Here is a 15,911-nt window from a genome sequence, read left to right on the forward strand (position 1 = left end):
TGAAGTTCTTAGTAGTTAGTTAAAAACTACAGTTTCTGTCCCACCCTCAACTACCACTGCAGTGTGTTAAAAAAAACAACAGGAATGAAAGGGATTATGGATATGTAACTTCAAAATAAAACTAATTGGCAAAATATATGTATATCAAGATGACAAACTAAACTAGTTAGTCCCACATCTCAGTAAGATACCAAGTGAAACTGAACCTTACATTGCCAATGATTGTTTTCACATTAACATGGAAAGAACACAAATCTCATGTTCCTTGCAAGCCACCTAGCAGATATGCTGAAGATGTTTGAGAAACAAGTTGACAACTAGTAGCTAGATCTGTAAATGAGTGGAAAACAATAAACTAAATATTTCTGCAACTAGGGGGAAAGCGAAGGCAGAATGATTATGGGAAATGCATATAACAATATATTATAAATTGCTTTTCACTCATTTTCAATAATTTTCTTTTATCAATGTTCACTAGTTTCTTGTGTGTTTTCCCATTCTACAGCTATTGTTTTGGCAATTTCCAAATTACCTTGCTATAATTGGATCCTGAAGTTTTTAGCTACCTTACTAACAGGAATTTACATTTACATGACTGAAAAGTCATCAGTGAGATCAGCCAATTCTCCTTTAGGACTGTGTTGTTGGGTGATCATAATGGAGGCTGAAACTACTGAATCAGATCCCAATAGAAAGTCACCAATGGGACCTAGTTCTGGACACCGCATCCAAACATTCATCCCAGCTGTCAATATGGAATTCACACTCACCCCTTGATCAACAACGATGAGTCTATATTGTTCTTTTAATGACTTCAGAGCTGACATGGTCTCAGCTGAATTTGCAAGATACTCTTCCATATGAGCTATGTGTCCTCCTACTAGTCTCTCATAGAACTTGCAAAGAACTCATCATCAAGCTTCATCTCTTCTTGCTCAGGCAGGCTAACCTTACCGGTACTGGTGCCAAGTCTTGTCAATTTGGTTTTGGCATTAGTATCCTATAGGAATCTAATAACTGCGAGTTTCACTCCAGGATGTTGGGCCACGTGGCTGGCATAGGCTAGTGCTTCCCTATCATCTTTGCCACTGATGAAAAATAACTGCCACATTTAGAATATGGATGATCTCACTATTTTGGTGGTCAATCCAAGACCCCAATCAACCAGTATCCTAATGAAGCATGGGGCACACTAAAGCACCTTTTAGAAGACAAAATGATCATCATGGCAAACTAGGAATTCAATACTGCTTTGGATGTATCAGACAGTGCCTCAGTGGAAGCATTGAGTAGAATTTTGGAGTCTTTCCCAGACTTCTGTGATAATACATGTGTGTACATACCTTTCTGTTCACATATCAGATTATGGACTGGGCTTCAATCATTTTCCATCTGCAACCTGGTACTAATGGAATGGCAGTACAACAAGGGAAACAAGCAAGTCTCTGCAAACCTGCAAATATCCTGGTGCATAGGACTGAATGCTGAGAGTGCAAGCATTCACTGAATGGTAGTACAACTTCTACTGTTCTCCTTTTCATAAGTTTTGATTGCTGTAATGATTTGATCTCCCATCTCTACCACTGCCTTGTTGGTCACAATCACCATATCCCTCCTTCATTGTGTATCAGGGTGGACTCTATTTTTTCTGTGAGCTTGATCATGTCAGTCACATAAACTATGATTGCAGGATCATGTCTCCCCTGGGATATCACAATGAAGTTAATGATTGAAGGCAGGTGTTGAGGGCCTTGAACACTTGGCAACATTCAAGGCTCATTTGCAGGCTTAAGCCATTGCAGTGTCATCTGTTGATTTGGTGAGTGTTTCCTTGCACTTCCAATGATGTACCCTATTACTGATGGGGTGTAGACCACAGTGAAGAAGATTGTCAATCTAGTACTGGTTGAAGTCAATGTGATTTCATTCTGCATTTGGTTTAAGAACACAATGCGGTAAGATTATAGTGGTTTGAATGGTGAAATGGGTTTTATGCTTGCCGGTGCTGCTCAAAGATTAAAAGTACAAGCTCTACAAATGTCAGGTCTTGCTCCTCTCCTATCCTTATATATATATATTTATATATACATGCTCAATACATGTGCTTACTAGTCATGTTTGTGGGTTTTAGTTTCTGGAAAATTAGAATGCATTGCAAGTTCAAAAGCATTGAGCCTTCAAATTCATGGTAGAAAATTTTAGGACAACTATCAATCCTGTTATGAAAGTTCTTAGTAAAAGCCAGTCTAGTTGCCTTGAAGTTTCATGATTTGGTAGGAGTATTTGCCATTATAGTTGAGGGAAGGGAATAGATAGGCTGACCTCCAGGGCAGAAAGTGCCAAGACGCTTGACAGTGAGAAGTAAACCGAGAGCAACTAATCTGGGTGATTGAATCTTCGCATGAGCCTGATGGGTTCCAATGTCTTTTCCCAATGTTGCAATCTCAAAAATGAAGAACAATCTTGCTCATGTCCCATGGCTGCCAGGATGGAACTTCTAAAAATTGACCCCAAGCCCACCCAAATAGGAAAAAAATGGATAAAAGATGCTGTTGAAGAAGTAGTTAACCTTTCTGATCATCATCTTTGACAGCTTGCCCTCTCTAGGCAAGGCAATTCCTGCCATGAACGCACTCATCATGGGGCTGTTCCCTGCAATAGGCTAGCAGCTGCAGCTTATGACCAAAAAAGCAACCAAGACCACCATGTGGGAGCCTTTCATAGGTTTTCCTTCTGGGTTTTCATGGTTGACCCAGCTCTTGGCGGTGAACACTGTTTGCATTATCAAGGAAGCAGTCAAGAGTTAGATTCCCTTAGAATCCTGGATGCTGAGATTTTAGTTAGGCTAAAATATAACAAAACCAATGGAGATGAGAAGAGACGATACCAAATCAAAGTGTATTCTAGCTGCAACTACTAGTCATCCAATGTGTGATTTGCTTATCTTGAGGTCAGTGATTTGGTGCACTAGCAGAGGAGAGGCAGTGCCTGTGAGGGAGAAGGTGAATCCATGGCTGCAAACCTCCAAGTAATGGAAAAATGGAGTCAGAAGACAAGCTAGCAAGAACGTTGAGAGCATCCCAGATTAGGTAACTATAGCTTCCCTAGTTGGCCACTGGAATAGCACACAGGTATCTGTTTCTAGATCTAATGCAAACATATGGCAAATCATACTGAATTCAATGATATAATCCAATCTTTCAAGTATGTTGGCATGGGTACCTGTATGGGGAAACATTATGTTGCCAGTAATTATCCCTACCTGCAAAAAACTGGATCACAATGAGAACTTTCCCACAATAGGATAACAGTGTGTGCAATGCGTTCATATAGAAGAACTCTTTAATGGAGTTTTATGTGAAGAGGCCAGCAGAACAGTATATAGAATGCATGGAGGAGATGTATCAATGGTGTTGTTTGCTAGTCAATTGTTAATGCAGTTGGGAAAGAGGATTAAGTATCGAAATACAGGTAGTTTTGCATATCTACAGATAATGCCAGTGCAATAGAATATCCATGTGTTACTTGGAATAACTAATAAGCCTATTGTCCACCTTTAGACCTGTGTATCTTCACCATAGAGCTCAAACACATAACAGAGGAAGAGAACTGGTAAGTCAAGAAACTGTAGTTAAGAAAAGAGGATGAAAGCAGCTGCTTCATATAGATGCTTAAGAAACTGTGGATCATGAAACAACTCCCACAAAACAAATCACAAACGACAATATCCATGAGTCTTTTCTTGAAGCTCTTCACATACTAGTACCTGTAGAGGCAATAAGTTTGGGGGAGTGGGATGAAGTATGGGGGATAATCGGGCAATAGTGATGGCCTTCCTCTTCTGGGGTCCCTAATGCTAAATTAATTCCATTACCGTAATATTGTTTACCCAGGGATTGTCATGAAATATGCTTCTTTGTTTTGGAGTTACAATGAAGTGTTATACTTTTTTCGATAGGCAAACAAGAATATATAAAAGATGTCAATCAAAGAGCCAGGGGGTACCCCAAGTGTTATGTCAATCAAGACGCTATAGCACTTTTTTGAAGTGTTATATTGTTGAATATGAAGTGTGATCTTCTTTGTTATGGAGTTTGTTGAGTAAAAACTTCTCCTAGAGTTTGAGTTAGGATTTGAGTCCATAATATATATTATGCTCCAACACATCTTGATATGACACCTACCTTGAAGTATATCAATCCCCTCTTGTACGGCTCCATATGGATAATCAAAACTCTGCTACCATATTAAGAGTGCGTTTGGGAGTGATTTTAGAAAGCGTTTCTAATATTTTTAATACTTGAATGATAAAATTTTTCAAGTATTATAAATATTAAAAGCGCTTTCTAAAATCACTACCAAACGGGTTCTAAGTTAAGGCTACATTTGGTTTTAGAAAATTTGAGGGAAAATGTGAAGAAAATAAAATAGAGAGGAAAAGTAAAGGAAAATAAAAAATAGATTTAAAGCTAATAAATTATTTTTATATGCTACTTCAAATTCATTTCACTTATTTTACTTCTTCTATATAAAGATTAAATAATTTGAAAATATATAAGTTTCTAATTCATTTTGCTTATATTTTATTTTCTTTCATGTTTTACATATAAATGCCAAATATAAGAAAATAATCTTCCTTGATATTTTTTTCTTTCTTTAGTACTTTCCCGAAACCTAACATAGTGTAAAAGTTTAAGTTACTAAAATTTTAACCCACGATCTATATCATGCTCTATTAGAATTACGTTGAAGCGTTCTATTATTGTAAAAGACCAAACATAGCATAAAAGTTTAAGTAGCTAGAATCTGGACCTGTGATGTATATCATGCTCTATTATAGTCATGATGAAGTGACAAAGTGCAATACCGCTAAATTCTGTTATATGGTTGCTTGTTGTCTCCTGACTGGCATGCTTCAAATGCATCAGCTCTGCAGAGCCATAATGGACCTACATAATGCAGTTTTTGGAGTATACAATTGCAAAAGTTTGCAACTACTTCAAAGGGTCTCAACAATTGCAGAAAGGGAGTTGCCCTTAGATTGATTGATGAAGTTCTTATGCATACCCACAACTAGAAATTGAATTTCTAAGATATCATTAGTAGAGACCAAAATGTTTAAGAACATGGGTCTACATTGATTGAAAATGGGATACATTGAGAGATACATTGTCCTATTCTGGTATGGAAAATGGGAAAATTTTCTTGTTGGGAAACAGAGTAACTTACAAGGGTTTCTGCAACAATCCTTGGCTGTTGAAAAGCCCTTAGAAGGGCATGAGCCCATCACTAAATGCCTACATGGCTCTAGCTTTGTGGGTAATCAAGTCTTTGAGACCAACATTTGCATTGTCCATTCTTCTTCTTCTTCTTCATTTTCTCTCTTTTTCTCTCCTTTTCTTTCTCTTTCTCAGCCCAAGATGAAATTTTTGGTGATCATGGACATCTCCATTTTTGTTCTTCTTTGAAAATTCATTAATTTTGGGTTGTTTTGTTTTGATATTTTTTTTTTTTTGGCCAGGGTTGAACAAGTGGTTGCAATTGGTCCCTTGTTTGAAGGAGAAGGTGAAGGACTGAATGCTGGTGGATCAGCCATGTAGAAGTTTGTGTGGAAAATGTTAAATTGTCACCTATTTTTCTATCATTTTAATTTATTTTGATATTGTATCAACCCTATTATGGATTGAAATATTGTCACATTAAATATCATAATATACACTATATAAGGTTCTTGGAAAAAAAAAAAAGAAGAATGATTTTCTTGTGTTTGGTTTATCATAGAAATTTATTCATATTAATTTTAAATCTATTTTTTTATTCCATTTTTTTCTTTCATTTTTCCTTCTTATTTTCTTTGCTTCAAATTTTCCTTTAATTTTTTCAAGGAATAAATATAGGTTGAAAATAAAATATTCATTAAAAAAATATAACAAGACAACTTTTATTTTTATCTTTTCTTTTAACTTTATACTACAATTACTTAAAATTATTAAACCATAACCCCACCATTTTTTTCCTCCTAAAATCTTTGTACACTTTTGGAATTGTTTGATAAACCAATTTAATAATTTAAAGTGATTTAATAACTTAATTTAAGTCATTAAATTAATTAAATATATTCGATAAAATAATTTAATAATATAATTAAAAGTAAAAAACAAAGGTAAATAATAAGTACAAATAATTAACTTGTTTTTAAATCCATATCCTTATTTTACTTTTTTATCCCTATTTGTCTTCATTATCTCTATAATATCTTGTACTACTTTATGACTTTTGTTATTTGATCTCATTTGTTTTAATTATAATTTACAAAGATAAATATATTATTTTAATAATTTAAAATAAGTTTTAAGTTAATTTTATTAAACAATTTAAATACTTAAAGTAAGAATTAAGTAATAAGTTTTAAGTTTATAATTTAAGTAGAATTTAATTTAAAATTAACTTAAATCATTAAATAATAAGTATTAAATTTTATCATACACCTCTTAATATTTACAAAAATTTTATCAAACAAATTTACAATATGGAAGTCACGTATCACCCCACCATTAGAGTACGTTTGTGGATGATGTTATAAGGCATTTATAATATTTCTAATTCTTGAATGATAAAAATTTTCAAATATTAAAAATATTAAAAAAGCTTTCTAAAATTATTGTCAAACGATCTCTTAATTTGTGAATACAATTAATGGCCAATGCCTCTAACACCACTTTTTTTTTTTTTTCAACTTTCACACAACAATTTTTTGAATGACATAAATATCATTTATTATGAGTACTAATATGGCCATGGAATTGATTTGTTGTATTACTTCTTGGACATATTTAATAGTAATTATGTAATTATTAAATTAACTTTTAATAAGATTGATTTGGTAATACCCATAATTTTTAAGGAAATGAATTGAAAAAAATCGTTTTTTTTTTCAATATTGAGAATATACTAATTTTTAATATTTAAAAGAAAAATCAAATTTAGTGGATCAAATTTTTTAATGTACATTTGTAATTTTATTTTCTTGTCCATATACATTTATTTTTTTCTCACGCCCATAAAATATACAAATAATTTTAATTTTGCAAAATTTTATAATTAATAATATTTTCCAAAAAAGGAAATGGTCGAGTTGGAAGTTTAATGACATAATCTTATGATAAATGATGAATCATATATTTCCTAAAAGTATATATATACATTCAAAGAATCAAAATTATGAAAAGGGTGAAAAGGTAATTTCATCATGGCCCCACAAAGCCAAATATAGCCGTTTGAAATTACAAAAAATCGCCCACCAATAATCTCAAAATTTGTTATAAAAGGGCAGGAGAGAAGAAGAATAAAAAAAGGAAAAAGAAAAAAAAAAAGAAAAAAAAATAACCATTTCACATTTTATTCTTCTTCATCTTCCTCCTTTCCGGTGGAGGTCGTCGGAGATCCGGTGATCTCGCTGCTCACCTCCTCAACCGATCTCCACCCTCCGATCACGCCCCCACCGATCACAATTTCTTCAAGAATCACCCGCATTGTCTGAATTTTCACAAATAAAATTGTAGTTAATTTTTTTTTTTTCAACCTTTTGTATCGCGTGGAGGAGTTGATTTGTGAATTTTGGGATCTAAAAAATGGGCATAATTTCTCGGAAAGTGATGCCGGTGTGCGGCAGCCTCTGTTTCTTTTGCCCTTCCATGAGGTCAAGGTCGAGGCAGCCCGTCAAGCGCTACAAGAAGTTGCTGGCCGAGATTTTTCCTCGATCTCGAGTTTGTTTTATCCATCATTTGTTTGTTTATTTGGTTTAATTTCGGTTAATTAGATTTTACGAATCCTTATATTGAAATTAATGCGTCAATGATGGTCGTTGGAGCTAATTGAAAATGTTTGCTTCTTTGGTTTGATTTGAAATTGGGGATTTAATGGTCGTTTCAAATTGGAATACATGTTTTGTTGAATTTGGAGTAAATGTAGAGTGGTAGAATGATGGTTTGTTGTAATTAACAAGAGAATGATGATGAAAATGTCTTGGCATATTAGTTAGATGAAACGGATTTTGAAGGGATAATTTGATTTTTAAAACTAATTGAAATGGTTGTTTCTTTGGGTTTGTTTGAATTTGAAGGGTAATGATGATTTTTGGCTGTAATTGAAAGGGAAAAAGTGCTTTGTCGTTACTGTTTGTTGGAATTTGAATATATTTTTTTGTTGTTTAAAGCTGATTAAAAATGTTTGTTTCTTTGGTTTGATTTAGAATTGAAGGCTTGGCATAATTTGGAATGGGGCATTATTTGTTTTTATCAAATTTTGGTGTGTGTCTACAGTAATAAGAAAAATGGGTTCTTAAATTAACAAGAGAATGATGATCAAACTTCTCATTTTACTTTCCGATAATTTTGTTCTATCTTTGCTCCTTGGAAATAGATTTTTGTCATCCTTGCCCAGAAGCTCGGCTTTTAGCTAATTGAAATCAAGATTCAATTTCAGTTTTCTAAGAGATTCCAAAAATGCTATTTTTGTCTTTTGTTCTATGGAATGAAAGTTAATTTTTTATATAACATATTTAGTTGTTTTATTCCTGACACTTTTTTCTATTTTGGCAGGAAGAAGAGCCAAACGATAGAAAAATAGGTAAACTCTGTGAATATGCTTCGAGAAATCCTCTCCGTATCCCAAAGGTACTTTAATCAATCATTTCTGTGTCTGAAGCTTCAAAACAAGGTCTCCATTTTATTTTGCTGGCATTCCAGTGATTAATCTTTATATGTGGTCTTATATTTATGGCTCATTCTTGTTTATGCATTTGTTTGTATAAGTAACCAGTACAATTTATTTGGTTTCTGTAGATATACCTTCTTGCTAGTTAGCACTTGGTTAAAATTGTTGCATGACAATTATTGCTCCTGATACTTCCAAAATCAGAAAGTTAATATTTTTCAACTTCCCATTCTAATTAATAAACTTCAAAAGTTGAGGGAGATGCATTGATTTTATCTTAAATAACTTGACTACCTCTTTATGTTCTTTAATGACACATTTTAGTTCCTTCTAACATTGGCATGCATGTTAACGTGTATGAATTCTTTAAATCCTTATTTGGGCTAGTGATCATCTTTACATGATCACCAATGTGAAATGATTCGACTAGGAATAAAAATGAATTCTGGAGCTCCTCCTGTGTTAATAGATGCATAGTGCGAAGTACACATTGGTTGAAACACCACCATCTATGTCTTTCTTTCTTTGACCAACATCTATACCAATGTGCCAAATACACATTGATTGATGTGGAGGAGTCTGTCTGCCTTTGAAAATCTAGAAAGTTATGAACCCCCTCGAAAACATCCATGAGGCAAAATTAGAATAAAAATTATTCATATTCAAATTTAACTTAAGACATTTGATATTTGAGATGGATTTTCTTGATCATGCTTAAGAATTATTTTCAAGAATTAGTTTGTCATCCTGAGGAGTCTGTCTGCCTTTGAAAATCTAGAAAGTTATGAACCCCCTCGAAAACATCCATGAGGCAAAATTAGAATAAAAATTATTCATATTCAAATTTAACTTAAGACATTTGATATTTGAGATGGATTTTCTTGATCATGCTTAAGAATTATTTTCAAGAATTAGTTTGTCATCCTGATATTTCTTTTGCCAATTAGTTTTGTTTTGAAATTATAAATCCATGATCCATTTCATTCCTGTTGCTTTTTATCTGCACGCCCCAGTGGCAGTTGAAGATAGGATGCAAACTACATTTTTTTGGAACTAAAAACTTCAAAAAAAGAAAAAAAAGAAAAAAAAAAGAAAGAAAAATATTGCTGTGGGCTATCAGATATCTATGCAAATTCTTTGTATGGAGTGGATGGTGCCTAAAAGAGGGAAGATTTGAAAGACATTGTGTAGGAAACTGATAATGTTTTAGATTTGTTCAATATCAGTCTTTTGCTGATGGCCAATTACCTAGTTTCATTCTTATAAATCATCATTGCTGTTTCATAGTAAACAAACTACATCATTTCCTTTTTTTTTTTTTTTTTTTTTTTTCTGAAACTATATTTTATTTTTAAAGTTTATCTCTCTGCTTTGCTGCTGATTTATTAATGGAAGGTACATATCTTGTTATCAGATCACAACTTATCTTGAGCAAAGATGTTACAAGGAATTGAGAACTGAACGCTTTCATCATGTAAAAGTTGTCATGTGTATCTACAGGAAGTTATTGATTTCTTGTAAGGAGCAAATGTGAGTTCTTTTTTCTATTTATTGAATTTGACTTCACGTTAATGCCATTATTTAGGGTGTTTTATTTTTCTGATTTCCTGAAATATATGCAAGAAAGAAAAGAAAATGGGATGTTGTTTCAAGGACATTTGTGTCCTTATCTTTTTCTTTTTTGTCTTTGTGTGATATTCTAAAATTAAATTTTAGGGATAAAAATGACAAGAACTCTTTCCTAAAACTCCCAAAGGAAAAATCCTATGATGATTTATTGTACTCGGGCTTTTATCTCTTGGAACTAAGTAGAATTTTTTTGGTTTCTATCCATATTATGATTGGTTCCAGCACCAATTTTTAGTTTAGTAGCGCTTCACAAATAAGAAAACATGTTGACGAGGATGGGCATTAGTATTAGCTGGAATTAAATTAGGATTAATATTTATTGGAGTAAAATTAGGAGTAGCTAAATAGGTTATAGGAGAATTATAACTAGAATCATAATAGGTTATTAGAATCCTAGTAGAATTTGGATTTCTTAGAGAAGCTTATAAATAAGGCTAATTGATATAAATCAAAGTATTAATTGATTGATAATTAATAGTATTATGTTTTCTTGCATATTTTGATATTTTTAATGGTAAGACTCCATTAATTTTCTTCTATGTGAGATTTTTAGAAGGCCCTAGTGTGACTCTAATGTTTTTATCCCTTCTTCTGCTTATATTTTTTCTCTATATTTTTATTTTATTTTATTTCGTTGCTATAAACTTTATTCCTTATTCTTCTCCTAAAACCCTAAAAAATAAAAACCCTAACGCACCTTTTTTATTGTAGGCAACCATCCTAGGGTTGTCCTACATTAGTTTTGATATAAAAGATAAAAGTTCTTGTTTTGAGGGCGTATGCAATTGAAGAGAGAAGCAAATTATGTAAGAATGGGTTCAAAAAAATACTTCTAACAATCAAGATGCCACTGCAATACGCTTAGAGGAAATTTTTACCACACAATAATCCCATCAAGATGCTATAATACAACTAAATAGCAAACTTGATAAGATCATAAAGTTATTAGAAAAGAGTCAAGAAAAACGATTGGCTAAAGATGAGATTGCAAGCAATCAATTTGGACAATTGCCTCATAGACTATGTGAAGAACAAGACAATTTTATTATAGGAAGTCAAAGAAGAATCAAAATGTTTGAGCTAGATGATGATGTAAGATAAAAGGTACGCCTTAAAGTTGCTAAATTTTATGGAAAATTAAATACAACAAATTTTGTTGATTGGATTATATCGATAGAAGATTACTTTGATTGGTATGCTATGCCCAAAAATAGAAAAGTTCATTTTATGAAGGCAAAGTTAAAAAGAGCAACACGTATATGGTAACATAATATTGAGAATCGACTTTATAGAACTGGACAACAACCTATAGACACATGAGATAAGATGGAGTTGAAGATGAAGGAACACTTTCTCCCAACTGACTCATGTACTAAGTCAGCTGAAGAATATATAGAAAAATTCCATAAGTTGAGCATTTGGAATTAAGTGTGGGAAAGTGAGTCCCAATTTGTTGCCTACTATAAAGTTGGCCTTCGAATGGAAATTCAACTTGAGATGATAGCAACACATACTTATACTGTAGATGATGTTCAACTTAAAGAATAGGGTTTCACGGGAATAATATTCTTTCATTGAGATTATTCTTTTATAAAGTTTACAGCATATACAAATTGGAAACTAAATAACTGATTAAAGGGAAAGAATTACTCCTAACAATTACTTTCCTAAAAATACAAAGATTGACAACTAATAGCTAATTTACAGTTTTACAAAGTTATTTCTTTCCATATTAGTTTAGGTTTTCCAACACTCCCCCTCAAGCTGGCTTAAAGATATCTTCCATAGCCAGCTTGCCAACTAGAAAATCAAATTGCCTCTTGTGTAGTCTTTCGGTGAAGACATCAGCCACTTGTTCCTCAGTAGGGATATAGATCATACAAACCAATCCGTTGTCTATCTTCTCTTTAATGAAATGTTTGTCCACTTCCACATGTTTGGTGAGGTCATGGAGAACCGGATTGTGAGCTATTGAAATTGCTGCCTTGTTGTCACAATACAATTTCATAGGAGATGAACCTGTCATCTTTAACTTTTCTAGTAATCTTCTTATCCACATAATCTCACAAATACCATGAGCTACAGCTCTAAACTCAGCCTTAGCATTGCTTCTAGCAACCACGTTCTGTTTTTTACTTCGCCACGTAACCAAGTTGCCATCTACAAATGAATAGTACCCAGAGGTGGACCTTCGATCCACTATGCTTCCAACCTAGTCTGCATCGGTGTAGGTTTCAATTTGTAGGTGTCCTCGTGACTTAAACAGAAGACCTCTACCTGGTGTCCCCTTTAGATACCTTGGAATCTTGTAAACAGCTTCAAAATGCTCTGGTCCAGGCGCATGCATAAACTGACTAACCGTACTCACTGAGAACGCTATGTCAGGACGTGTATGGGATAGGTAAATCAATCTCCCAACAAGTCTCTGATAACGATCCCGGTCCTTCACATTCTTGGTTTTTGTAGGCTGCAGTTTTACATTCGGCTCTATAAGTGTTTCAGTAGGCTTAGATCCTAACATACCTGTCTCATCAAGAAGATCAAGAACATACTTCCGCTGATTTACAAAGATACCTTCTTTGGACCTAGCAAACTTCATCCCAAGAAAGTATTTTAATGCCCCCAGGTCCTTAATCTCAAATTCCTCAGCAAGTTTCCCTTTAGCTTCTCTAGTTCATTGCAATCATCCCCAATTAACACAATATCGTCAACATACACAATTAAGATGACTATTTTACCTTCATTTGAATGTTTGTAGAACATCTTGTGATCAACTTGACTTTGAGTATATCCATAATGCTTTATTACTTTGCCAAAGCGCTCAAACCAAGCTCTAGGCGACTGCTTAAGTCCGTATAAGGACTTCTTCAATTTGCACACTTTCCCAACTCTAAAACTTTCTTCAAAACCCGGTGGAGGACTCATGAACACTTCTTCCTCTAGGTCTCCATTAAGAAAGACATTTTTAACATCCAATTGGTGTAAGGGCCAATTGGAATTTACTGCAAGGGACAACAAAACTCTAATCGAGTTTATTTTAGCTACAAGGGCGAAAGTCTCTTGGTAGTCTATCCCATAGGTTTGAGTAAAACCATTTGCCGCAAGTTTGGCTTCGTATCTCTCAACATTTCCATCTGCTTTACTATTTATTGTAAACACCCATTTGCACCCTATAACTTTTTCCCTTGGTAAATCTACAACCTCCCAAGTGCTATTTTTTTTTAAGGCATTCATTTCCTCAAACACTGCCAATTTCCAACTCGGTTCATTTAGTGGTTCCTGAATATTTCTAGGTACCACAAGTTTTGAAATATTTGTAGTGAATGCTCTATAGTTGTTAGAAAGGTTACTGTAGGAGATATATTTGGCAATGGGATGTTTAGTGCAGGCTCAGGTTCCCTTTCTAAGAGCAATAGGGAGATCAAGGTCCTGTGCAGGAACTACTGGGGCTAATCCTAAACCAGCTTTGGGTGCAGATATTTCTGGACTTGGATCAAAGTGTGATGGTAAGCTTAGATCAGTAACAGAAGAAGAAGAAACATGTATAGGAGTAGGAATAGAAAGAGGGTTACCTGAGGCATTTAGAGAGCCATTGCCTAGGGCTTTTCGTTGACCATGTGCTAGGATGATTGGCTGGTCTTTACTTCTTCCAGGGACTTTTTTCCTTGAATAAACCACAGGCTCAAGATTGTTTCTATTTTTTTTCATTCGTAGTATTTCTTCTTTTGACAGACCAATTTCAGATTCGGATTCAATAGACTTAGTTTCCTTATTTTCTTTTTCAAGAGAGATATCAAGAATTACTCTAGGCAAAGGTTCAACAATTTCCCAAAAATTTGGTTATACTAATTTATCCCCCTGAAGTAAATTTTTGGTAAAATATGAGACATTTTCCATAAAAGAAACATCTCTAGTTGTGTAAAAACGTTTTGTAAGGGGCTTAAAACATTTGTAACCCTTTTTATTAGGAGTATATCCTACAAAAACACATTTTTCTGCTCTTGGACCTAACTTAGATCTTGACCTTTTTGGAATGTGTACATATGCAATGCAACCAAATATTTTCAAAGGTAATTCAGAATTAATTCGAGATTCTGGAAATACCTTTTTCAAGCACTCCAAAGGAGTGGTATACTGCAAAATTTTTGTAGGCATCCTGTTGATTAGATATGAAGCAGTTAGTATGGCATCCCCCCATAAGTATTTTGGAATATTCATGTAAAACATCATAGCCCGTGCTACTTCTAACAAGTGTTTATTTTTACGTTCAGTTATTCCATTATGTTCAGGGGTATCAGAACACGAGGATTGATGTAAAATTCCTTTCTCGTTTGAAAAAGTTTCCAAAACTTTATTAAAGTACTTAGTCCCATTATCAGATCTCAAAATACTGATTTTTGTTTGAAATTGGTTTTCAATTATTCTGTAAAATTCTTTAAAAATTCTTTCGACTTCAGATTTTTCCCTCATTAAATATACCCAACAAAGACGTGTATGGTCGTCTATAAAGGTCACAAACCATTTTTTTTCCTGAAATTGTGGTTACTTTTGAAGGTCCCCAAACATCACTGTGAAAAAGATAAAATGGTTTTGATGCATAGTAGGGTTTTGGAATGTAAGTTTTACGTTGGCTCTTTGCCAATAAACAACTTTCACATTGAAATGATAAAGGATCAACCTTTTGAAATAACACTAAAAATAAATGTTTTAAATAAGAGAAACTAGGATGGCCTAATCTGCAATGCAAACCATTATTTGATCACGAACATAAAGAGAACTAATACTACTTAGTCCTTGAGCAATTTTATTTCTAGGTAAATTATCCTCGAAATAATAGAGACCATTGATCATCCTAGCACTGCCAATCGTCTTCCCTGAGCTCCGGTCCTGAAAAATACAATGGAATTCATAGAAGATAACTCAACAATTAGAATCTCTAGATAATTTGCTAACAGACAAGAGATTACAAATAAGTTTAGGAACATGGAGAACAGATTTAAGATCTATTCCCTCAGAGATTTTTATTAGACCTTTTCTTGCAATAGGTGAGAAATTACCATCAGCTATCCAAACAATATTTCCAGGACACGGTGAATAGGATTCAAACATGTTTGAGGAATTAGTCATGTGGTCGGATGCTTCAGAATCGATTATACATGGAGATGATTTAAAACGACAAGATAGAGCATATAATTCATTACCTGTGTGTGCCACAGAAACACTAGAAGTACCATATGTCGAGTTGGATTTCAGCAGTGCGAGAAGATGCTCCATTTGCTCAGTGGTGAAGGGGCTGGTCTCAGCCTCATTAGCAGTAGGAATAATGGCTCGGCCTGGTTTGTCACCTGTTTTTCCTTTCCAATTTGCAGGTTTCCCATGGATTTTCCAATAGTTCTCACGGGTATGGCGAGGTTTGTTGCAAAAATCACACCAAACCCGTGGTCTTTCATCTGATTTGCCCTGAAACGCAGCAGCTTTATTACAGCTTCCACCCGTGGTAACCAAGGCTGAACCTTCAATAGCAACTCCAGGTCCTTTCTTGCCCAACATCACATTCCTCCAACTCT

General features: G+C 33.9%; 1 protein-coding gene and 1 long non-coding RNA gene across 3 annotated transcripts in view; one reads left to right on the plus strand and one right to left on the minus strand.

The window, feature by feature from the left end:
- On the minus strand, positions 1-5,375 carry LOC117928938. 2 transcript variants are annotated; one of them, XR_004653678.1, is made up of 5 exons: positions 5,230-5,375; positions 3,223-3,262; positions 2,888-3,014; positions 2,323-2,772; positions 1-1,928 (listed from the first exon to the last, which is right to left on the minus strand). It is a non-coding gene; the product is annotated as an uncharacterized LOC117928938 (long non-coding RNA). The 2 variants fall into 2 exon arrangements; XR_004653679.1 differs by having other exon boundaries at positions 2,888-3,022.
- Positions 5,376-7,372: 1,997 nt separating this feature from the next.
- LOC117928931 (protein SEMI-ROLLED LEAF 2) overlaps positions 7,373-15,911 on the plus strand; it is a 28,066-nt gene continuing 19,527 nt past the window's right edge. The window contains exons 1-3 of the mRNA XM_034849069.1: positions 7,373-7,766; positions 8,601-8,675; positions 10,130-10,245. Coding sequence (XP_034704960.1) covers positions 7,632-7,766; positions 8,601-8,675; positions 10,130-10,245 — 326 coding nt within the window. The 5' untranslated portion in view covers positions 7,373-7,631. The remainder of the gene's footprint in view (positions 7,767-8,600; positions 8,676-10,129; positions 10,246-15,911) is intronic.

This window comes from Vitis riparia, chromosome 13, assembly GCF_004353265.1.
Source record: "Vitis riparia cultivar Riparia Gloire de Montpellier isolate 1030 chromosome 13, EGFV_Vit.rip_1.0, whole genome shotgun sequence".
NCBI classification, from domain to species: Eukaryota; Viridiplantae; Streptophyta; class Magnoliopsida; order Vitales; family Vitaceae; genus Vitis; species Vitis riparia.